The sequence below is a fragment of the Trachemys scripta genome, chromosome 1 (genome assembly GCF_013100865.1).
Source record: "Trachemys scripta elegans isolate TJP31775 chromosome 1, CAS_Tse_1.0, whole genome shotgun sequence".
Lineage (NCBI taxonomy): Eukaryota > Metazoa > Chordata > Testudines > Emydidae > Trachemys > Trachemys scripta.
The window spans coordinates 38,825,744-38,850,977 of NC_048298.1; the positions used below are offsets into that span (position 1 = coordinate 38,825,744).

The window sequence follows — 25,234 nt, forward strand, 5'->3', positions numbered from 1 at the left end:
ACATCCCTGTTGATCACAGAAGGAAGAGCAGGCAGTGGTTACAGCACTATCACAGGATGTAGGAGACCCAAGATCAAGTCCTTCCTTCATCACAGACTTCCTTGGGCAAGTCACTTAGCCTCCCTGCCTCAATTCCCCATTTTTAGAATTGGTATAATAGGATCGCCCTATTGTGTTGCAAGGATAAATATATAAAAGATTCTGGTCACCTCATCTCAAAAAAGATATATTATAAATGATATATTAGAAAAGGAGGACAGAGAAGGACAATAAAAATGATTAGATGTATGGAATACCTTCCATAGATAGAGAAATTAAAAAGACTGGAACTGTTCAGCTTGTAAGAGAGATTACTCTGGAGGGTTATGATAGACATCTATAGGCAGAGATGAAAGTAAGTCGGTATAGTCCACAGCCGACAGTACCGGCAGGGCTGATAGGGATGGTTGGGATGGGGCAAAAGGGGCAGCTTCCCCAGGGCTTAGCAATTTAAAAGGGCCCAGGGCTTCCAGCAATGGCCAGAGCCCCTGGCCCTTTAAATAGCCACCAGAGCCCCGGTGCTGCTGCTACCGCGGTGGTCCGGCAGTGATTTAAAGGGCCTGGGGTTCCCAGCTGCTGCTACCACTACTGCGCCAGTAGCTGGAGCCCCAGGCCCTTTAAATCGCTCCCAGAGCCCTGGGGTAGTGGCAGCAGCCAGGAGCCCGGGCCCTTTAAATCGCCACCGGAGCCCCAGGCAGTGCAGGCCCAGCAGCGCTGAAGGGCTGGCTGGGGGAATCTAGCCCCAGCCCCGCCCCTTCCAGAGGCCCAGAGCTGCCCCCCCACCTTGCTCAGGACTCCAGCCACCCTACTTACGTTACTTTCACACCTGTCTATAGGGTGACCATAGTCCCAATTTTGGCCAGCACAGTTCCCTTTTTAAGCCCTGTCCTGAAAGTTATGACTTATTTTTTGGCAAAACTGGGCATTTGTTCCATTTAGTCTTGCTCGGGGGGGGGAGGGGAAGAGGGGGGCATGGAGGAATGTTCAGGCAAGAGCAAATAGGACAAATGTCCAGTTTTGCCAAAAAAGTTGTGGCATCTGTGATGTCGGTTCCAGCAAGTGGCGACACCACCCCATGCAGCAGGACTCAGGCAAACCACGATGTCAAGTGGCTCGGCTCAGGCAAGCAGCGACACCAGGTGCCACAGGCCAGCCCCGTGTGGCAAGGCTTGGGTCAGCATCTGAACATTGACTATCTTTTACCCAGTGTCCCGTTTTCAGCTTAGGAAAATATGGTCAACCTAGACATCTATAAAATCATGAATGGTATGAAGAGAGTAAATAGGGAAGTATTATTTACCCCCCTTCACATAACACAAGAACTAAGGGATCACCCAATGAAATTAACAGACAGCAGGTTTAAATAAACATAAGGAAGTACTTCACTCAGCACACAGAGAACCTATGGAACTCATTGCCATTGGATGTTGTGAAGGCCAAAAGTATAATTGGGTTAAAAAAAGAAATAAGTTCATGGAGGATAGGTCCATCACCGGCTATTAGCCAAAAGGTTCAGGGATGCAACTCCATGCACCGGGTTTCCCTAAACTTCCAACTGCCAGAAGGTGGAACTAGACGACAGGGGATGAATCACACAAAATTGTCCTGTTCTGTTCATCCCCTTTGAAACATCTGGCACTGGCTACTGTCAGAAGACAGGGTACCGGGGTAGATGTAATATTGGTGTGGCCCAATATGGCCATTCTGATGAAGAGTAATGACTACTTTTTTCTGTATTCCATTGTAACTTCTAGGGAAAAAGTTATTTCTCACAGGTTATTTTCAACAAAATGAGTTGCCTTTCACGTGTTTTGCTGATTTCTAAGCAAGGGTTTCAAACACAATGGAAATGCATTGCCTAGTGGAATGCAGAAGAATATATTCATTGCACACTTGCAGTCAGTTATTTTGCTGTGGGAGGAATGAATATAGAGATTTTTTTTCACCCACACAAATGTAACTGTAAAACAAGCAGCAACAAAGGAAAAACAATTGGCAGGAGCATAAGATGAAGCAAAGCATATTATTTTTTCTAACTAATGGATCTATTGAAAAAATTGAGCCACACAAATACCAACAACCAAAAACAATTTACCCCTTATATCCTCTAGTAACATGCCATATAGCTGATGAATATATGTGTCAAATGAATACACTCAATTATCATTCTAATTCGATATCCTGTCAGCAGCCTCAATACCACAACTGTCCTCATCTACCCCATCTACCCTTTTGTGGTAATATTGGGAGAAATATTTGTTACACAAATTCATGTTTGTTGTTGCTTTTACAATTTTTTTCTGTTTTATAAGTTTAGAAAAAGTTTGTGAAATTGGAGCATTTAAAATAATCAATTTTTATTTCACATTATTTTTACCTATTGGAATGTTAGAGAAAGATTGAAAATCATTTTGGTTCTGAAAATACAGAAACAGTTTTGTAAAATGTCAAGAGAACATGGTGGTCTCCAGAGGCCTTGTGGTTTAATGTATTAAATACATGACCGTGAGTCAAGTTGTCCAGAATTACTCTCTCTGTCAGGCTTTAATATTACTTTTGTTCTGATACGGAACTTTACAGATAATTTTTAGTCAAGTTGGTAGATGTTATTATTTATATGGACACAGCAACAATAAGACATAGACACCATAATATGGTTAAATGCAGAGACCACAACTTTATTTAAAACTATTATCTAGCTGCAGTTACCACCCCAAAGTACCCAGAAGGGTTGTTCCAATGCATATGTCAATGGGCACCAAAGGCTTTGGTGGATTATAAACCTGAGGGTTGGTTTGCAGGCCATGCTCTCTTGCAACCCTCAGATCTTCCCAATGACCTTGATAGGAAGCCAGAGTCCTGACCTTCTCCCTTGCTCCACATCGGAGGTAGGAGAAATAATATAAGGGGAACCATAAGCTGTGTGAGGCACAGCGGCACACCACCTCATACAATGCTGTTCCCAGGACCAATGCCGAGGCAGCCCACTGGGTTGATTCAGGATGGGACTGAAACAGGGAGCCCACAATGGCTACCATACCTAGACAGCAAACTGTAACAACCCCCTCACGCTTCACCATCACCACCAAATGGGAGCCAATCACCCATCCCCATCCCCACCACCCAATGGAAGCAAGTGGTAAACAGGACAGGCCCCAGAGCCTGGACCCAGACACAGCATGTGACCTCCCTTCCCCGAACCATGCCCTGGGGCATAAGGGGCGGGATGTGAAAAGAAGTAGCTCCACAGGTTGACGGCAAATGGAGGTAAGGGAAGGAGAGGGGAACAACACCTTAGCTGTTTCCACTTGAGGCCTCTCGCCCTACTCCAGCCTCAGAAGGTGACCATTGCTCCCAGCCCGGTGAAACCACACCCAGGCTAATGAGTAAGAATTTCCATTTAACATATGGGAAAATTGAGGTTCAAAGAGGTTACATTATTTGTCCAAGATCACAAAGAAAGTCAGCCTCAAAACTAGTATCACACAACCAGGCCTATTGACTCTCAGTCCTGTACAAATTCCATTAGAACATGTTATTGTCAATTCATCTTTCTGTATCTCCCTCCCCATATAATGGGGATACTTCCTATTGACCTACCTACATGTAACTGGGGACATCTTAAATCTTATATATTTTCAGGATTTCACATATGGTAAATATCATTGCCCCATCTTACATCTAGTGAAACTGAGAGGCAGTAGGGTCTGTCTACACTTTGAGCTGGAGGTGTAAATTCCAACTTAAGGCGACATACCCATGCTAGTGCTGACTGAGCTAGTGTGCTAAAAAATACAGCAGCACAAGTGGGCAAGCCAGCCTGAGTACATGCCTAGCATCCCAGATGAGACTGTACTAGGGGCCTCTCCTGCAGCTTGTGCTGCCTTGGCTACACTCTGTTTTTAAAATGCCAGCTCAGTCAGACCTAGTGTAGGTATGTCTCCTTGAGCTGGAATATACACCTGCAGCACAAAATGTAGATGTACCCATAGAGAGGTTCAGTGGTTTGCCTAGGAAGAATTGTGGGCTAGTGGGTTAACAGGAGTCTTAATCTCTCATCCTGGTTCTAACAGCGATTCCGTACATGATGACTTAGCTTTTCCATGCCTCTCTTTTCCCAGATTTAAAATGGGGATAATGACATTTCTCACAACATTCCAAGCTGGTGCATTAGTGATAATTGTATTTGATTCTGTCATTCAGAATCTTCATCCAGTCTACTTTGTTTAGGACTGGATTATTTTATAACTGATTGTAGTACAGTAGAAGACCAGCTAGAAACTAACATTTTTGTCAAGCTTTAGGCAGAAGTCTAAACCTGGGCATCCAGGAAATGACAACCAATATTCAATGTGCAGGAAAACATCAGGCAGTGCGGTCAAGGGCCGACATTTCACAGCAAACATGGTGAAGTTAGTAATGAAACTGACTTGACACTGCCATTGGCAATCCAGATTCCTGACAGTTTTTATCTCTGACTCTGTTTGCATTCTGATGGATTGGTTGCCCTTGACTTGTTTCCTGTCTACACATCCATACTTAAATATTTGTAATTTCAGCCTGTAAATACACCCTGCCTGTCTCGGGAGCTATAAAAACTGGCTGGCAGGCCAAATCCAATGATCATCATATTTAGGCTCGTAATGAATTACATTCACTTTTGGTGAACCAGTTTCACTTTAATTTCTGAATATTATGGTTCAAATTACTTGGTTGGACAAGGTACATGAGAGAGTTTAACTTGTACTTTGGGAGTTATGGATCCATTATAGAATGCAAAAGGCTAAATATTAGACTAAATTTTATTATATCATGCAGTTGTTTCGCTTCAGTGATGAACTTTTAGTCAGAAAAGAAATAATTGTAGGGATCTGTGACAGAACTAAGCAAAACTCTTAGAAAGAGCTGTGGGTAACATTTTAATTCTTGGTCATTTTTATAAGTCAGGATTAGAATATGTTTTAAAAGCCACATTAACTGATACCCAGAAGTCTTGATGCTTCTGAAGAACTAAGTTGCCTGACTAGAGCCTGTTTGTTCCATTAATGACATCAGAATACACCATTTATATCCTAGAGAGATACTACTAATGTATGACTTCCTCTGTTTATAGCTAGTATTATTTAGCTCATTACAGCACTATCCTTAAAGAAATAGCTTTCTGTTATTGAATTATCATTGAGTAAATATCAGATTCTGAACTAATGTTTTAAATAGTTGAAATACAAGGTAATTTTCTAATTATAAATTATAATATTATATATCCTGAAGCAATTTTACGGTCCTTGCAATATTATTTAGATAAAGCCCTGATGAACACCCTATAAAACCATGATTTATTCTTCAGATTCTGTCCTTCCCAGGAAAGTCAGTGGGGCTGCCCCAGCGATAAGATCAATCTGTTTCTCTTTCTTTGTGTGTCCAGCTTCTGATATTGTCATAGGTCACTGTAGAATCTGAGGAAGGGCAGAATTTTGTATGTTTTCATTAATGATGGAAACTCTGCTTCAAAAATCTGTTATGCAACCTATTAATAACATTAATGGTTGGTCCCCTTTAGTTTCTAAGAGCACTGCTAATTAAATTAGTTGCTGAGTAGCTAAAGGAATGTAGGTACTGGATTGTAAATATGCCTGCTGTATGTTGTACTGTGGCATGTACAGATCATGCCTTGTATTAACCCAGCTCTCCCAGCTTTATTTTTTAGTTTTGTTATTAGAGGTTAAAGAACAAATGTAATTGTAATATTCATAAAAGGCTGGCACTATTTACTCAGTGTTATGAAACTTTGTTCAGTCTGTGTTTTCACTAGTTAGCTGATATGAGTTTTAGGGCTGTAATCTGAACAAGTTACAACTCCGTCAGGCACACATCTCCTCCATAGTTGATTTTTATGATGGTTATTCCTGTTTAAAAAAGCAAGGAAGGCACATTCTCTTGTGTCCTAACACATTAGTTCTAAAACGAACAAATATTGTAATTTAAGGAAATAATTATATACTCTGTTTTTTGTTATTATGCGGATAATCATTAGGAGAGTGGAAAATGGCTGCTCATCATCTAATGCCTTTTTCCTAAGGGAACTTTAGACACATCTTGGTAGCACATATATCCATCAAGAAGTTTGGTTTAAAAATTCAGAGGAGCCAATGAAATAAAATTAATAATCAGGTTTAAACTATTACCAATAATAAAATCTGAGCGAGCCTGTTCTGTACTTACCTAACATGTGCAACAGATTAGGATGGATTTAAGATAGTAATTTGCCTGGTCTTGTGATGACATTGTAGTTGAGAACACTAAGCAGCCGGCACACACAAATATAAGTAACAAAAATGAGCGTACCAGAAATGAAGTTTACCAAGGACTATCAAATAATCTGAGTGAGCCTCAGCCAACTTTTGCAGACTCTGAGCAACAGAAGGACTACTTCTTGTTCAGCGTGGGTAAAATACTCCCAGAAGTGATACACTAATTATTATTTTTTCTGACTGGCACTTTCTCTTCTTTCTCCTCTCTCCTATCTTCTTTTTGCCTTATTTTTATTTTTATTCTTCTAAGCCAAGTTTTTAAAAAATGGGTGTGTAAGAGAGATTTGTGAGAGATTTTTAAAGGCATTTAGGCATCTAAAAATGCAGATAGGAGCCATGAGGGAGTTTCCAAAGCACCCAATCATGTAAGGAGACTAACTTGCATTTAAATCAATGAATTGAATTAAATGCATTCCCTTAGGCACTTTTGAAAATTCTGCCCCCAAGTCCATATTTAGACACCAACATAAATGACCTGATTACTGAAAGTGCTGTGCACCCAGCAGCTCCCTTTGACTTCAGTGGACGTTATGGACATTCAACAATTCTGAAAATTAGAACATTTATTTAAGTGCCTCAGTGTTGATTTAGGAACCTAGCTTTAGGCAAACAATTGTGAAAGTCTTGTCCCATTTCTTCTCCTCTCTCCTTTTCGTATCTTACTATCCTTTCTTATAACCAGTGGGTCTCCAGTTAAATTCAGAGAAAAATGCAATACTGTTAATTTATGAGTTGATTATGCCTTGAGGTTTGGGGCGCTTAATCCATTTTTATATAGTTCACTTTATGATAGAAAAACTGCAAGGGCTTTTGAGAGTGTTGTAAAAGACTCTGACCATTGTGAAATGTACTGAGTTACTTCAGTACATTCATATTAAGTAAAATAAAGTTTTTAAATATAAGAAGTACATAGCATACTGGAGGTTTATCGGTACCTGGGGGTTCAGCTAGATGACCTACAGCAACATGTCTTTTCAGTCTTTAATTTATGTGAGCTGGATCGCTGCTTCCCTTTCTGCGAGTAAAGGGGACCTCTAGCAGATGTCTGGGGACACCCAAAGAGAAGTAACGCTTGCTCTGTGGTATCATCCCCCTCCATGGGAGTGGTCTCTGAGTGATCTGCAGGGATCTCTGGCAGTGGAGGAGGCAGGGCCGCCCAAGGGGGGAGCAAGTGGGGCAATTTGCCCCAGGCCCTGGGCCCCGCAGGGGCCCCCACAAGAGTTTTCAGGGCCCCCCCACGAGAGTTTTCGGAGAAATTTGGCGGTGGGTCCTTCACTCGCTCCGGGACCTGCCACCGAAGACCCCAGGCCTCCTGAATCCTCTGGGTGGCCCTGGGAGGAGGAGGAAGAGGTGGTAGAGTGCATGACTTCTATAGAAGCAGTGCTGCGTGCGAGTCGGGACTGTCCCGATTTTGAGGAGTTTGTCCCGCGTCCTGACCAAAGTACGGTTGGGACGCCATTTGTCCCGATATTTTGTTTCAGTTTGGGTTTTTTTTACATTCACCCATTTTTGGCAGCAATTCGGTGGCGGGTGCTTCTGTCTTTGGTGACAAGGTTTATTACCCGCCACTGAAATGCCACCGAAGACCCAGACGGGTAAGTGTAACCCCTGCGGCGGTCCCGATATTTTCCACTTAGCATCTGGTCACCCTACGTGTGACACTCTCTGAAGGGAAAAGGACTTTGAAGATCACTGGTTATCCTTGGATTTAGAAGGCCCAGTTGCTTACTACTTCTTCTTTGGGAACAACTTCCTCTTTCTCCTAAAGTTTAATGATGCAATGACAATCCCATAAGCAGGGACTCACAGAATTTCCTGTCTGCTAGGGACCTTTTTTCCATGTCTGGGGCAATCTGGATCTATGAATCTAATCATGAGATTAGCCTAAAAAAAATCACTCAGACAGGAAAATTTGGGAGAAATAAACTGAAATAGGGGGATAAAACATTCCAACCCTCCCCAGCTTCAAATATTGAATATTTCCTATTTTTATGTACATTTGTTGAGCCTTGAAAGATCACTTTGTTTTAGATAATTCTAGGCTTAAAAGACTGGAATGATTTTTTTTTTTTTTTTTTTTTTAAGAAAAAAAAGCAAGTTTGCTCTTCTGGTGAGTTTTTCCAATATTTGTAGCATTATATTGTCATAATATGAATTATGTAGTATATATTTTGTGTGCCAGATCTACTGGAATGAAAATTATAATATGAATCATTACTAGTGACCTTCTCCAGATGGGCATTTATTACCCCCGTTGTCACTGGATCATGTAACTTTTGAGACATTGAAATGTGTTTACTAACTGCAAGAGTTTTGAGGGACATTCAAGAACAGTGATAAGGGCTGGATGAAATTTTGTAAAATACTGCATAGTTGTAGATTAAAAGAAACTGTACCCATTTTGCTCAGCTAAACATGGGAAACGCTCAGAAGTACTCGAGTGATATATATATGAATGATATTTTACCATTACTCACAGTCTTTAATGTATTTATCTTCACAACACTGATGTGAGGTAAAAGTGCTAATATCGTACTTTTAGTTATCATTCAGAATTCATAGCAACACTTTTCCTTCATTCCTATTAGATGAATTAGGTTGCCCAAAATAGTATGATTGCTGGTCTTGAGAATCAGGAGGACTGTAGAATAGCCTAAGGCCTTGTCTACACTACGAGAGTAGTTCGATTTTACTTAAATCGAATATTTGGAATCGATATTGCAAAGTCGAACGTGTGTGTCCACACTAAGGACAGTAATTCGACTTTGTGAGTCCACACTAACGGGGAAAGCGTCGACATTGGAAGCGGTGCACTGAGGGCAGCTATCCCACAGTTCCCGGAGTCCCCGCCGCCCATTGGAATTCTGGGTGGAGCCGCAAATGCCTTCTGGGTAAAAAAAAAAGGGGCCAGGGTGCTTTTGGGTAACTGTCGTCATCCGTCCATCACTCCCGCCCTCCCTCCCTCCCTGAAAGCGCCGGCGGGAAATCATTTCGCGCACTTTTCAAGTCATTGACAGCGCGGACGCCACAGCACTGTGAGCATGGAGCCCACTGCAACCATCGCTGCAGTTGTGGCCGCTCTCAACGCCTCGCAGCTTATCATACAGGTTGCCCTGAGGCAGATGCAGAAAAGTCAGGCGAGGAGGCTACGTCAACGCGGTGATGACCTGAAGTCTGAGAGTAGCACAGACCTCTCAGAAAGCAGGGGACCCAGCGCCGAGGACATCACGGTGGCAATGGGTCATGTTGATGCTGTGAAACGGCGATTCTGGGCACGGGAAACAAGCACTGAGTGGTGGGACCGCATAGTGCTGCAGGTCTGGGATGAATCACAGTGGCTGCGAAACTTCCGCATGCGGAAGGGAACTTTCCTTGAACTTTGTGAGTTGCTGTCCCCTGCCCTGAAGCGCAATGACACCCGGATGCGACCAGCCCTGACTGTCCAGAAGCGAGTGGCCATAGCCCTCTGGAAGCTTGCAACGCCTGACAGCTACCGGTCAGTCGCGAGCCAGTTTGGGGTGGGCAAATCTACCGTGGGGGTTGTTGTGATGCAAGTAGCCAAGGCAATCGTTGATGTACTGCTGCCAAAGGTAGTGACCCTGGGAAACGTGGAGGCGATCATAGATGGCTTCGCAGCGATGGGATTCCCAAACTGCGGTGGGGCCATAGATGGAACTCACATCCCTATCCTGGCACCGGACCACCAGGCCAGCCAGTACATTAACAGAAAGGGCTACTTTTCCATGGTGCTGCAAGCACTGGTGGACCACAGGGGACGTTTTACCAACATCAATGTCGGATGGCCGGGCAAGGTTCATGACGCTCGTGTTTTCAGGAACTCTGGTCTGTTTAGACGGCTGCAGCAAGGTATTTACTTCCCGGACCACAAAATAACTGTTGGGGATGTGGAGATGCCTATAGTCATCCTCGGGGACCCAGCCTACCCGCTAATGCCCTGGCTCATGAAGCCCTATACAGGTGCCCTGGACACTGAAAAAGAACTCTTCAACTACCGGCTGAGCAAGTGCAGAATGGTGGTGGAGTGTGCTTTTGGACGTCTCAAGGGGAGATGGAGAAGCTTGCTGACTCGCTGTGATCTCAGCGAAACCAATATCCCCATTGTTATAGCAGCTTGCTGTGTGCTCCACAATCTCTGTGAGAGCAAGGGGGAGACCTTTATGGCGGGGTGGGAGGTTGAGGAAATTAGCCTGGCTGCTGATTACTCACAGCCAGACAGCCGGGCGATTAGAAGAGACCAGCGGGAAGCGCTGTGCATCCGGGAGGCTTTGAAAGCAAAGTTCCTGAGTGAGCAGGGTAACCTGTGACTTTCTAATTTTGTGTACAGAGAAGCCTTCACCCCACTTCCAACACACGTTTCAAAATAAAAATAGTTCTACTTTGTTAAAGCACACCGTTTTCTTTAATACTGTTTTCGCGGGAATTTTTTAAAACTGGGACGCAGACTGTGGTGCGGAGCGGGTGTAGTGTAGTCGCGCGAATGCAGCTTCTAAACTCAAGGACTGACAGGCTCCGCTGCGGTGGGATGGTTCTTTCAACGGAGCCTGTCACCCCTCCTGATACGGACTGTGTGTATGGGGGGTCTATGTGAGTTTGTGGCAGGGGTGGGACGGTTACAGATCCCCTGCTGTGTGGCTCTGTGATCCTGCCTAAGGACCGCCGCTTAAGATCTCTAACTGCCCTCCCCTGACACAAAGTCACAGAGCAACCCACCCCCCACCACATAACATGAAAAGAACCTCCCAGACTAACCAGGGTAAGTAGTCACTGCATCACTGCACTATGTATGTGCCCTGCTGCTGTGCCTGCCCCCTACTATGTACCCTGCCAAAGGTGACTGTCCTGTCCAATTACCAACCCCCTTTCCCCCCCCCTCCTCCAAAAGAACATGATGGAAACAGTAGTTAACAGAAACATATTTTTTATTATCAACTACACATGGGACTGGGAAGTGAAACTTGGACGGGGGCTTGTGTCAGGCGGGAAGGAAAGAACTTGTCAAACTTTGGGGACTGAGAGCCTTCTGCTGCTCGAGCTCTCTGCAGGGGTGGAGTGAGAGTTAGCAGGGACTCTGCCGCCTCTCCTTCTGTGCACTTTGGGTGAAGGGAGTATGGGACTTGGTGGCGGGGGAGGGCGGTTAGAGATGGACTGCAGCGGGGCTCTGTCCTCCTGCCTCCGTTCCTGCAGAACATCCACAAGGCGCCGGAGCGTGTCCGTTTGCTCCCTCAGTAGTCCAAGCAGGGTTTGAGTCGCCTGCTGGTCTTCCTGACGCCACCTCTCCTCCCGATCCATGTTGGCTTGGTGCATTTGGGACAAGTTCTCCCGCCACTGGGTCTGCTGTGCTGCCTGGGCTCGGGAGCAGGCTATAAGCTCTGAGAACATGTCCTCCCGTGTCCTCTTCTTCTTATGCCTAATCCTCCCTAGCCTCTGGGAGTGTGATGACAGGCTAGGTTGTGAGACAGTCGCAGATGGGGCTGTGGGAATGGGAAAAAGGGAGTGAATTCCTCAGAAAGATAAATGTAGTTGTGAACAAAGAACATAGTCTTTCTCTGTGAACAGGACCATGCACAGCACCTATCACATGCGCACTCAGCACAAGGTCGAATTCTCGGCCTTCGCATTCAGTGTCTGGGGTTTTGCAGAGCACTTTTGAGAACCCTGTCAGGACAACGGAATTGCTCTTGCACGCAGACATGGTAAGCCGTAGATTCGTGGCAGCTTAAAACTTTAATATTAGCAATGGCCTCATTTCACATTGAAATCAATGTCGGTCCCTGCTGCCAGCAATCCGGCAAGCAGGAAGTCTGCTCCTGTCCCACACCCTCGCGGCTGTCCCCGGGAACGATCCCTTTCGGCTGACCCTCTCCCGCCTCCACCGCGTGGCTGCAAACCAGCGGTTACAGTTCTGTAAAGGAACGGTAAAGCAGTCCCAACACTAACATTCCCCTACCTCATTCAAAGCAGGTCATCATGAGCGACATCACCCTCATGAGGATCTCTGAGAGCGACAGACAGAGAATGCTCCGGGAAAGCCTTCAAAGACCAGGGCCGTATGCCGCCATGCTGTGCCAAGCAATGATTCCAGAGTACTTGCTAGTCTCGTGGCGCGGCAACGTGTCCTACTACGGAGGACCCAATAAGGCCGCTCTCCCCAAGAACCTAATGCAGCGGATTTCAAATTACCTGCAGGAGAGCTTCCTTGAGATGTCCCAGGAGGATTTCTGCTCCATCCCCGGACATATAGACCGCATCTTACTGTAGCTGCAGTAGCAGGGACTAAACAGTAGAGCGGCTTGGGCAGGACAATCATGCAAAACCGGACATTGCTAGATTTTTTTCAAATAGTTGCACTGCCCATGACTGAACCGTTAAGTTAATCAAACTAATCATGAGAAACCCATTTTTTAAATTGTTAATAATCATGTTCTGTTACAAATAAATGTTTAGATGTTTACAACACTTACTGGATGATCCTTCACCAGATTCTGTGTCTGGGGTAACGGCTGGGGAGGGTTGGTAGGGGATCTCTGTAAGGGTGATGAAGAGATCCTGGCTGTCGGGGAAATCAGCGTTGTGAGCGCTGTCGACTGCCTCGTCCTCCTCATCTCCTTCCTCATCTTCCCCGTCCGCTAACATGTCCGAGGATCCGGCCGTGGACACTATCCCATCCTCAGAGTCCACAGTCAGTGGTGGGGTAGTGGTGGCGGCCGCACCGAGGATGGAATGCAGTGCCTCGTAGAAACGGGATGTCTGGGGATGGGATCCGGAGCGTCCGTTTGCCTCTTTGGTCTTCTGGTAGCCTTGCCTCAGCTCCTTGATTTTCACGCGGCACTGCGTTACATCCCGGCTGTATCCTCTCTCTGCCATGTCTTTAGAGATCTTCTCATAGATCTTTGCATTCCGTCTTTTGGATCGCAGCTCGGAAAGCACGGACTCATCGCCCCACACAGCGATGAGATCCAAGACTTCCCGATCAGTCCATGCTGGGGCCCTCTTTCTATTCTGAGCTTGCACTGCCATCAGTGCTGGAGAGCTCTGCATCGTTGCCAGTGCTGCTGAGCTCGCCACGATGTCCAGACAGGAAATGAGATTCAAACTGGCCAGACAGGAAAAGGAATTCAAATTCAAATTTTCCCGGGGCTTTTCCTGTGTGGCAGTTCAGAACATCCGAGCTCTTACTGCTGTCCAGAGCGTCAACAGAGTGGTGCACTGTGGGATAGCTCCTGGAGCTATTAGCGTCGATTTCCATCCACACCTAGCCTAATTCGACATGGCCATGTCGAATTTAGCGCTACTCCCCTCGTCGGGGAGGAGTACAGAAGTCGAATTAAAGAGACCTCTATGTCGAACTAAATACCTTCGCGGTGTGGACGGGTGCAGGGTTAATTCGATGTAACGGCGCTAACTTCGACATAAACGCCTAGTGTAGACCAGGCCTAAGACTCCCAGGGTATGTCTACACTGCGATAAAACACCCATAGCTGGCCCGGGTTGGCTGGCCAGTGTCAGCTGACTCAGGCTCGTGAGGATCGGGGTGTGGGGCTAAAACACTGCAGTGTAGTCGTTTGGGCTTGGCCTGGAGCTCAGGCTCTGGGACTCTCCCCACCTGTGGGGTCCCAGAATCTGGGAACCAACCTGAGCCCAAAAGTCTACACTGCAATTTTACAGTCCTGTAGCCTGAGCCTCATGACTTATGTTCCCCCTAAACTGCGCATGGGCTCAGGGCTGAGGAGGGAGAGATGCCGCGCCCCTAGCATGGACCTGCCATGGTGAGGAGAGGCGCCTTTTCCTGCCGGCCCCAGCAGGGACCTGCCTCGGACTTGCAGTGGCCAAGTCCCTCCCCTGGCCTCACCCCAGCCCCGGCATGGACCTGCCGCAGCCAGGGGAGAGGCGCCTCTCCCCCACCTCCTCCAGCCCAGGTGCCTCTGTGAAGAGAAAGAGTTGGGGGGAGTCCTCTCTCCCCGCTGTAGCCCCTGGGCAGCCTGCATCCCAAACCCCTCATACCCAGCCTCACCTCAGAGCCTGCACCCCCAGGCGGAGCCCTCACCTCCCCCCCAAACCCTAAACCTCTGCCCCAGCCCTGAGCCCCTCATCCATGGCCCCACTCTGGAGCCCTCACCCCCTAATCCTCTGCCACAGCCCTGAGCCCCCCTCCCACACTCTGAACCCATTGGCCCCACCCCCACCACATGAATTTTGTTATGTGAACTAATATAGAGGTGATTTGTCACACATCACTTCCATATTGGTGCACATAATAAAACCCATTCCATACATATGTGGGAAAAATTAGACGGAACACTGCCATGACCTTGAGTCAGCTGACACTAGGGTTGCTTGGCGTCCATTTTTGACCGGAATGCCCAGTCGAAAAGGGACCCTGGTGGCTCCAGTAAGCACTGCTGACTGGGCCTTTAAAAGTCCAGTCAGTGGCACAGCGGGGCTAAGGCAGGTTCCCTGCCTGCTCTGGCTCTGCACAGTTCCCCGGAAGTGACTGGCATGTCCGGCCCTTAGGTGCAGGGCGGCCAGGGACCCTCCACATGCTGCCCCCACCCTGAGCGTCGGCTCTGCAGTTCCCATTGGCCAGGATGTGGTGGGGGCAGGGCCTTACAGAAGGGGCGGGGAAGGAGGCGGGGCAAGAGTGTTCGGTTTTGTGCAATTAGAAAGTTGGCAACCCTAGCTGACACAGGTTAGGCACAACTGTTATATTGCAGTGTAGACATACTCCTATAGACTTGAGTGAAGTTTGCATCAGGCCCTTAGACCCAGATCATCAAAGATATTTAGGTACCTAAACTCCCATTGATTGTAATGGGAGTTAGATGACGAAATCCCTTTGAAGATCTAGGCCCTAGAGACTTGGCTTTATGAGTGTATTTATGTTTGATGCATCATTATAGTTGGGCACTTGTGCTGTGAAGAATAAAATGAACCAGAAGGTCCCCTATGGCACAGAAGAGCAGAACGGAGGCTCCACTGTCAAGTCAACATGGCTGTATGGTTGGTGCTTGGCTGCTTGGAGGCAGGGGACTGAGGGGGTCAAGCAGCTGCCTAACACTCACTGAAATTTGTGGCAATACAGCTGGAACTGCTAAGGCCAAAATTAGCACCCTTTCCATACTGGCCTTACTCTGTCCTCTGCCAGCGGAAGGTGAAAACACCTATGCCATATGGAAGTTTATTATTGCTGTTTTACTTATAAATACAATTTATAAATCCAAAACTGTGCTAGGCACTTTACAGGCAAGTATGAAGACCCAGTCCCTGCACTTAAGAGCTTACAATCTAATGAAATAATGTACACATGAAAGATGGGGCACAAAGGAAAGGGCCAGATTCTGCCATCCTTGCAATACTTACTCTGTAAGTAGCTCTATTTAAATCTGTGGGACCCCTTGTGAAGCAAAGTGCTACTCAACCTGAGTAAAGGTGGCAGAATCTGAGCCAAGGTGCAGAAGTTAAGCAAGAATGTTGTTAGATTCATGAGTTTTCTTTACAGATTTTATTTTATTTTTTGTGGGGGAGACGTCCTATTTGTTATACGTCACTGTGGAGAGATCCAGGATTGATAGGCCTTTTGAAACAAGGTTGCACTGCGTGTATGAATTTTAAACTATAAAAAGATAGTGGAATTTTTAAACCAGGAGGACTGAAGTGCAACTGTGACATCTCTTTAAATTATTAATCATATTTTTACCTACTAGAAATGGGGGGGAAAAGATATTCTTATGCATTTCGAGCAAAAGTTGAAGGATGAAAACATATAAACAGATAACAGGTTCTTCTTGGAAGAGATGGCATTATGTCTAAATGGAAGTGGATCCTTCCCTGGTCCTTTTTATTTCTGTCAGAGTTGATGCATGGAGATTTCAATCTGTCCTTTTGCCGTACCAGAAATTAATTCCAAACCCACATACTCCACATTTCCTAATTAAATGTTTGAAAACTACTGGTATTTATACTTGCATGTGATTAGTTTATAAACTTCTTTATTTAGGACTTTTTGCTTTTAAACTAGCCTGGAGTCAATAAATCTCTTTACAGATGTCAATTTGGTCAGCAGTAAAGAGGTAAATAGAAACTAATGACACTCATCAAGCCCATGGCATGAATGATTTATTGGGCACAATCATTTAACACTTTCATAAAGTCAATATAAGGGAAAGAAACAGGTTTCTTATTATAGTAAACTGTATTTGTACTGTCAGCACACCATGATTTATGACAAACCTGTGGCCAGGATTAGGATATTATAAATGAAGGAAAATGGAAGGCTCATTAATTTTTTATACCCGTAGGTAGAAGACATGCAGTGGGCTAGCAGAGATCATACTCATCCAGCATCTGTTTGCAGCCTGCCCTGTAAACCTGGGGAAAGAAAGAAAACAGTAAAGGGAGTGCCTTGCTGTTGGCACTGTGAACGCTGTGAAGGGTACCATTACCAAGTGGATGAGCTCACCTGTGAACTATGCCCATTTAATAAGCGACCAAATGCCAACCGCACAGATTGCCAGCTTATTCCAATAATCAAACTGGAATGGCATTCTCCCTGGGCCATCGTGCCCGTGTTCATAGCTATTCTCGGAATTATTGCAACCACCTTTGTCATCGTGACATTTGTCCGCTACAATGACACACCCATCGTCAGGGCATCTGGCCGCGAACTCAGCTACGTGCTATTGACTGGGATTTTTCTCTGTTACTCTATCACTTTTTTAATGATCGCCGCTCCGGACACAGTGATCTGCTCATTTCGACGGCTCTTTTTAGGACTCGGCATGTGCTTCAGTTACTCTGCCTTGCTCACAAAAACTAATAGAATCCACAGAATATTTGAGCAAGGTAAAAAATCTGTCACAGCTCCAAAGTTTATTAGCCCGGCTTCCCAGTTGGTGATCACTTTCAGCCTCATATCCATGCAGCTTCTTGGAGTCTTCATCTGGTTTGCTGTTGATCCACCACATATCGTAGTAGACTATGGAGAGCAGAGGACACTTGATCCAGAAAATGCCAGAGGAGTTCTCAAATGTGACATTTCTGATCTTTCTCTCATTTGTTCCCTTGGATACAGTATTCTCTTGATGGTCACATGCACTGTGTATGCTATTAAAACAAGAGGGGTTCCAGAGACCTTCAATGAAGCAAAACCCATTGGATTTACTATGTACACCACCTGCATAATTTGGTTAGCTTTTATTCCAATCTTTTTTGGTACTGCGCAGTCCACAGAGAAGGTAAGTGACAATAAAATTAAGAATCAAATATTAACCTGCCTTTTTCAGTTACAATATTTGTAAAATTACATTAATTCAGTCTTATAAATTACTAATTCTGAATGTGAACACAAATTCCTAGACTATTAGGAAATGGAAGGTAATGGCATGTGTCTTTGGAAAAGTACATTTCCCGGGTTTTGTAACAAGATCTGGGATCTGACTATGACATGATTGCCATAATAACTTGGTCATTTTCTGGATACAACTTTTCCTTAAATGACTGCTTCCACTAATGTGTATTATTATCCTTTCATGATGCTCCAGTCTGTTATATGAAACGTTATAAATGTTTGCTGCCTAGCACAGAACTGATGCAAATAGATAGATTTCAAAACGCTGCAAAGATCTACTTACACTTGTCAAAAATAATGAAGAAGAATGTTTGGGTAGAATGAAAGTCATTACCTGTACCTGTCAGCCACACACATAAGTAAGTAAGTAAATAAATAAATAAATAAATACAAATATGGGGAGAAAAATGCCCAGTAAATTGAATATTGATCTCATATAAAACCTTACAGAAGGGCTCAGTTAATTAATAGCTCCTTGAGAAATTAGGCTCATGAAAATGAGCTCTTTTGATGAGAGATTCAGTCTAACATGTTCAGAGGTCAGTTCTTCCTTGTTCAGTTGACAAGATCCTTATCAGTCAGGGAGAACCATATACAATGCCTCAAACATTTAACTCTATCTCTCTTGCTTCTAATGGGAAGACAGAGACACGTCAGCTATGCGAGTTTGTCTCCAGCTGACATTGGAAAAGATGGCAAATCTACTAGGAAAGAGCAATAAAACACAGATCAATCGCCAAGATGGTTTGGAAAAATCTTGAAAAGCAGAAATGTAGGGTATGAATCCCTGAACCAGAGTCTCCTCCTGCTCCCATTCCTAATGGATGATTTTTTTAAAAATTATTTTTTTTTAAATATCCAAAATATTTTCCAGAAAATGGACTACAGAATCTATCCCCATCAATGTATATGGAAACGGCTACATGCTTTCAGCTGGCATAACCCCCTTGGCTTCAAAATTCAAAATGTTATTGCGTGACTCAATAAAACACCTGCTGATTCAGGCGTAAAAGTTTTCAGGGGGAGCAGAGCTCATTAGTATGATCTTTTTCACTTCTATAGATCAATGTGGCTTTCACCCAGGTTTCTTTAAAAAAAAAAAGCATTAAGCACGCTCACTGCTGAATAGGTCAGACTGCCACAAAGCCAAGATCTGTAACCTGCCATGACTTGCATGGCCTTGTTCAGAATGAAAGGCCATTAATATTTTATGGAGAATTAAGCCCTAAGGTAGTGGCACAGCGTAGGTGCAGTAAGTAAAGCTGAAGAATTCTGACACTTATAATTGGAACACGGAAATACTTTTAGCTGATAATCATATGTATGAACAGAGTTTAAATGCTGATGTTTTTATGTATAGGTTTAAGTCAGGAAAGACTTGTGTGGATAGAGATGCAATGTATTATTTGAAAGAGAATGTTTTACCATTCAAGGCATGCTGAGTTTAGCAAGGGATGGTATTTGTGACTAAACAAATGTATTTCTGGATAATGGAAAATGCTATTTGGCCGATGGTTCCGCAATCACTTTTAATTTATACAATAGGTCCACATTTATTTGATGCAAGAGATGACACACTCTCCACTTCTAAAGAAGAGAATAATAACCCCTCTGTTTGGTTTCTTATGTGAACTCCCAAAGTGGACATATGAACATAACTAAATCTCCTGGATTCTGGCACTAAACTGTTAGTTAGTTGTTGCATTTTTAAAAAATGATCGGTTATTCTTGTTCTTCATATAATGACTTTCAGGAGGGGAAAAAACAAATTAAAATGCTAATACAGTAGTTTTGCAATTCAAATAATTCTTTCAGCCTTTCTGCTTTTTGTTGTAAATAAAAACATGTTTCCACACCAAGCCTTATGGACATCATCACAATAGCTCAAGCATGCATGCAATTAAATTGTTTCTCTAAATGGGACAAAAATGTAATGACTAGTGCTCACGTATATAATAAGTGTCTGAATATACTCAGGCAAAGTTACTTGTAGTTTTCTCAGTTAATATCGAACTTCTAAAGACATGTTCTAAAGAAAGCTAATACACTATAAAATATGGTAATTGGAATTATGGTAATTGGAATTGCTTTTTGTACAACTATTTTTATCTGATAAGGAAATGATGGGATAAATTAAATGAAGAGGTGGTTTCTGAGGGGCTCATCACCTTGAACCTTGTCTGCAGTTATTTTAGAGCCCTCATCTTATTTGGCTATGTGGCTTGAGTTTGTTCAAAGGGAATCTAGCTATAAATTAGGGAACTTAAAGCACTGAATAAGAGCAAGGTTTGCATTCTTGAAATGCTGAAGGGAATAAAATTGAGCAAGGCAGTCTTTACATCCCAAATCTATTCCCAACTGGTATTTTACAGCATCTGTATCTCTAGACAGGCTCCTATTCATCATCATCATAATAAATAATAATAAATCGTTAAAACATCTCTGAAAGTGTTCTGGGGTACTGTCAGGACTGGGGCGTGAGCAGGAATCAGGGGCCTAGTGACCTGAGCAGGAGTTGGAGCTGGAGTCAGAAGTCAGGAATTGGAGTCAAGGGTCAGAACCAGTTAACCTGGAGTGAGGCAAGACAGGCAAGGCTGGGTCCAAGGCAGAAACAGGCCCAGAGCAGGGCTGGGGGCAAGCAGGCACAGGAGCTCTTGCAGCCATGGGATATGCTTTGAGCAGTCACTGTGGTGATAGTGATGGTGGTGGTACTGCTATGGGGATTAAGAGCCGGTCTGCTGACTTTTCCAGCCAATAAGGTGGTGTAGCCATTCAGGCAGCCTAGTATAGGCCAGCTGCACTGGGTAGGTTGCAGAGGGACTGGCTCTGCTGCAGGCCCTGCTTCCTGATGGGCACTTCCTTATCCCCTAAATGTTACTGATACCCACAACAAGCAGCAGAAACCAATATATTTTCTGGGAAGATCATATACATATATGCAATTGCCCATTCCAAGAACTAATGAGCACACAATTTAGGTAGAAAATGTTTTGGTATCTCCTATTTGCTTTGCTTCAGTCTTCACGGCTGAGGATGTTAGGGAGATTCCCAAACCTGAGCTGCCTTTGTAGGTGACAAATCTGAGGAATTGTCACAGATTGAAGTGTCACTAGAGGAGGTTTTGGAATTAATTGATAAGCTTCACAGTAACAAGTCACTGGGACCAGATGGCATTCACCCAAGAGTTCTGAGAGAACTCAAATGTGAAATTGCGGAACTATTAACTATGGTTTGTAACTTGTCCTTTAAATCAGCTTCTGTACCCAATGATTGGAAGATAGCTAATATAACACCAATATTTAAAAAGGGCTCTAGAGGTGATCCCAGCAATTACAGACCAGTAACTCTAACATCACAGACACATAGAAGAACATAAATTGTTGGGCAAAAGTCAACATGGTTTCTGTACAGGGAAATCATGTCTTACTAATCTATCAGAGTTCTTTGAAGGGGTCAACAAACATGTGGACAAGGGGGATCCAGTGGACATAGTGTACTTAGATTTCCAGAAAGCCTTTGACAAGGTCCTTCACCAAAGGCTCTTACATAAATTAAGTTGTCATGGGATAAGAGGGAAGATCCTTTCATGGATTGAGAACTGGTTAAAAAACAGGGAACAAAGGGTAGGAATAAATGGTAAATTTTCAGAATGGAGAGGGGTAACTAGTGGTGTTCCTCAAGGGTCAGTCCTCGGACCAATCCTATTCAACTTATTTATAAATGATCTGGAGAAAGGGGTAAATAGTGAGGTGGCAAAGTTTGCAGACGATACTAAACTGCTCAAGATAGTTAAGACCAAAGCAGACTGTGAAGAACTTCAAAAAGATCTCACAAAACTAAGTGATTGGGCAACAAAATGGCAAATGAAATTTAATGTGCACAAATGTAAAGTAATGCACATTGGAAAAAATAACCCCAACTATATATACAATATGATGGGGGCTAATTTAGCTACAACTAATCAGGAAAGAGATCTTGGAGTCATCATGGATAGTTCTCTGAAGATGTCCACGCAGTGTGCAGCGGCAGTCAAAAAAGCAAACAGGATGTTAAGAATCATTTAAAAAGGGATAGAGAATAAGATGGAGAATATCTTATTGCACTTATATAAATCCACATCTTGAATACTGAGTACAGATGTGGTCTCCTCATCTCAAAAAAGATATACTGGCATTAGAAAAGGTTCAGAGAAGGGCAACTAAAATGATTAGGGTTTTGGAACTGATCCCATAATAGGAGAGATTAAAGAGGCTAGGACTTTTCAGTTTGGAAAAGAGGAGACTAAGGGGGGGATATGATAGAGGTATATAAAATCATGAGTGGAGTGAAGAAAGTGAATAAAGAAAAGTTATTTACTTGTTCCCATAATATAAGAACTAGGGGCCACCAAATGAAATTAATGGGCAGCAGGTTTAAAACAAATAAAAGGAAGTTGTTCTTCACACAGCACATGGTCAACCTGTGGAACTCCTTGCCTGAGGAGGTTGTGAAGGCTAGGACTATAACAGGGTTTCAAAGAGAACTAGATAAATTCATGAAGGTTAAGTCTATTAATGGCTATTAGCCATGATGGGTAAGGAATGGTGTCCCTAGCCTCTGTTTGTCAGAGGATGGAGATGGATGGCAGGAGAGAGATCACTTGATCATTAACTGTTAGGTTCACTCCCTCTGGGGCACCTGGCATTGTCCACTGTCGGTAGACAGGGTACTGGGTGGATGGACCTTTGGTCTGACACAGTATGGCCATTCTTATGTTCTTATTTTCTTATTGTTCTTTCACTCTGTGATCGGTGTCGGTCCACCTGCCCGCTAGGGGGCAGTGGGGAGCTACGACGTCACTGGCTGGCCTGGGTCACGCCTCTGCCACTGGGGAATTAGTGGCGGGAAGGACGCCAGCTAGTGTCTGTAGCGTGCCCCTCAGGCAGGGGAGCGCCGGCAAAGGTCCGTAGCGAGCCCCTCAGGCAGGGGTTGTCCCGGCTAAGGTCCGTGGCGCGCCCCTCAGGCAGGGGTTGTGCCGGCTAAGGTCCGTGGCGCGCCCCTCAGGCAGGGGAGCGCCGGCAAAGGTCCGTGGCACGCCCCTCTGGCAGGGGAGCGCCGGCAAAGGTCCGTGGCACGCCCCTCTGGCAGGGGAGCGCCGGCAAAGGTCCGTGGCGTGCCCCTCAGGCAGGGGTTGCGCCGGCAAAGGTCCGTGGCGCGCCCCTCAGGCAGGGGTTGCGCCAGCAAGGGTCCATAGCGCGCCCCTGAGGCAGAGGAGCGCCGGCAAAGGTCAGTAGCGCGCCACTCGGGCGGGGGAGCGCTAGCAAAGGTCTGTGGCACGCCCCTCAGGCAGGGGAGCGCCGGCAAAGGTCCCGCCATGGGTCGGCTGGGTAGGGAAACGCAGGCCCACCTACCCCACTGCGTTCCAGCCCAGGGCCCTGACAGTGGCCGGACGAGGGTCCCGCCACTGGGTCAGTGGGGTCCTTCCGCTATATAGACTCACCGCTGTGGGGCTCTGTCCCTGGGCTACTTCCTACCCGATTGCTCATCCGAATCCGTCTGGTCCCGCCAGTGCGTCGGGGTAGTCCACTTTCGGCAGCTCCAGCTCCCCTTCGGGCTCAGGCTCCTCCAGCTCCTCCCGGTCCTCGGCTGCTGGCAGCTCCCTCTCCGGCTCCTCCAGTCCCTCTGGGTACTCGGCAGCAGGCAGTTCCGGCAGCCCCAGTCCTTCCTCCAGGTGAGGTTTCCACTGGGGGTCCAGGGCCTCCCCTGGCATGGCAGCAGGATCTGAAGGGAGCAGCCCACGGTCTGCATCTGCCTCCCTCCCTGGTGATGCATTGACTGAGATAAGGGCCCTGCCCTTTATACTTCTTGTTCCACCCCTCCCCTTCCGGGGGGTGGAGCGAGCTTGGCCTGGCCCGCCCACTCAGGCTGAGCGAGCAGCCCTTTACCAACAGGCTCGGAGAGCAGCCATCCTGGCTCCCTACACACTCCCAAGATATTTACATGTATAAACTGAGAGACAAGGTAATTTAAACAGCTTGCTATTTGAAACTAACAGAAAGACTGATCCAAAGTCCATTAATCTATGGAAAGATGCCCATTGACGTTAGTGGTATTTGAAGAAATCCTAGAAGATGTAAGAGTCCAGTGAGTTTTTGGACAGGATGAAGCTGAGTTTGAATGTACAACTATTAGAAAAAATGTGGACCCTGATCCATTAAGTCAACAATTAAGCACTGATGTTAATTGTCTCAAGCACATGCTGAAAGTTAAGAATGTGCTTAAGTGTTTTGCTGAATGGGGTAGACTGCTGAGTCAGTGTCTTAATGAACCAGATGCTGGATTGAACTTTAGACATATGTAAGAGGCACTGGAGATTGAGGAAAAGAAAAGGTTTATGTGGGTATTCAAGATTATAATTACTAGGCCAAATCCTCAGCTGGTGGAAATCAGTGTAACTTCACTGAAGTCAATAGAGCTAGGCTGATGTACCCCAGTTCAAGTTCTGGCCCAAGGTATGTAGCTTGTAATTAATAGCCCCATTATGATCGTTTTTCTACTCACCTTCTGGTTATCTGTAAGTATGTAGGTGTAAAAATAAAACGTAGTTGGGAGGATTTAGAAACATATGAGAAAAAAAAGTAGCAAATAAGCAAAGGCACAAAAACCTTCTGAACCTTTCTTGATCCTAGTCTGATGACTTTTATAAATTTCCAGACACTTCAGTTATCTTGAATCTCAACCAGCAGAACATCAAACCGACACACATGCCTAAGAAAGCCATTCTTCTGATTATCATTTCTGCAGAATTTCAGTTTGTGGCTGTTGCTACTAGCGGGATTCACAGATGCAGACAAGAACAGTATGCAGGTTTTGTTCATCAGCAGTTTCCATCGTGAGCCTAAGTGTAGGAGCAAAAAAGGGTAATGACTCTGCTGAGTATTGTTGGACTGACTTTCTCTTTCGTCATTTTGTCACTTCATGATTATGCTGTTGTCTTCCATTATAAAAAAAGGAAACCTACTAAGAGCATTGAAAGGTATTTCAAAGATATATTGGGATAATGGGAAAAAATTGTCCTCAAGACATAAAACGCTATATCCTTAACGCAGAAGTAAATGTCACTGAGGTGCTTGAAGTGGAAGGCAGAAAAACTGTACAAGATAGCATTCCAGTCTGCATATCCTTTGACCTCACATTTGCATGGCAGAATGTTAAAGTATTGGGATTTTCTGAAATAGAGATCTCTTAAAATGTCATGATGGTTGGAATGCTGTAGAATAAAAAGTGAAGTTGGCTGAATGATTAAAACAGATGTTTTATGAACCACAGGGTAAAATTAAGTTACAACGGCAGACTGCACAAGAATCGGCAGAGGATAAATGACTGTCTAAAATACATCTCTATTTGGTGAAAAGATCTACTTTAATTTCCTTGCATTACTTGTTTTACAAGTTTTGACAGGTGGATGAATCATGTTCATTCAGATAATAAAGATATAATTTATTATATTAGCCTAGCACTTTTCTGTTTTGAGTGAATA

At 44.7% G+C, this 25,234-nt stretch overlaps 1 protein-coding gene across 5 annotated transcripts in view; it reads left to right on the top strand.

Moving 5' to 3' along the window:
- The window catches only part of GRM8 (glutamate metabotropic receptor 8), a 491,761-nt gene that overhangs the window by 412,197 nt on the left and 54,330 nt on the right, over window positions 1-25,234 (top strand). For all 5 annotated transcript variants that reach the window (XM_034767874.1, XM_034767884.1, XM_034767901.1 and 2 more), the window contains one exon: window positions 16,667-17,602. In XM_034767874.1, the coding sequence (XP_034623765.1) occupies window positions 16,667-17,602 (936 nt within the window). The remainder of the gene's footprint in view (window positions 1-16,666; window positions 17,603-25,234) is intronic.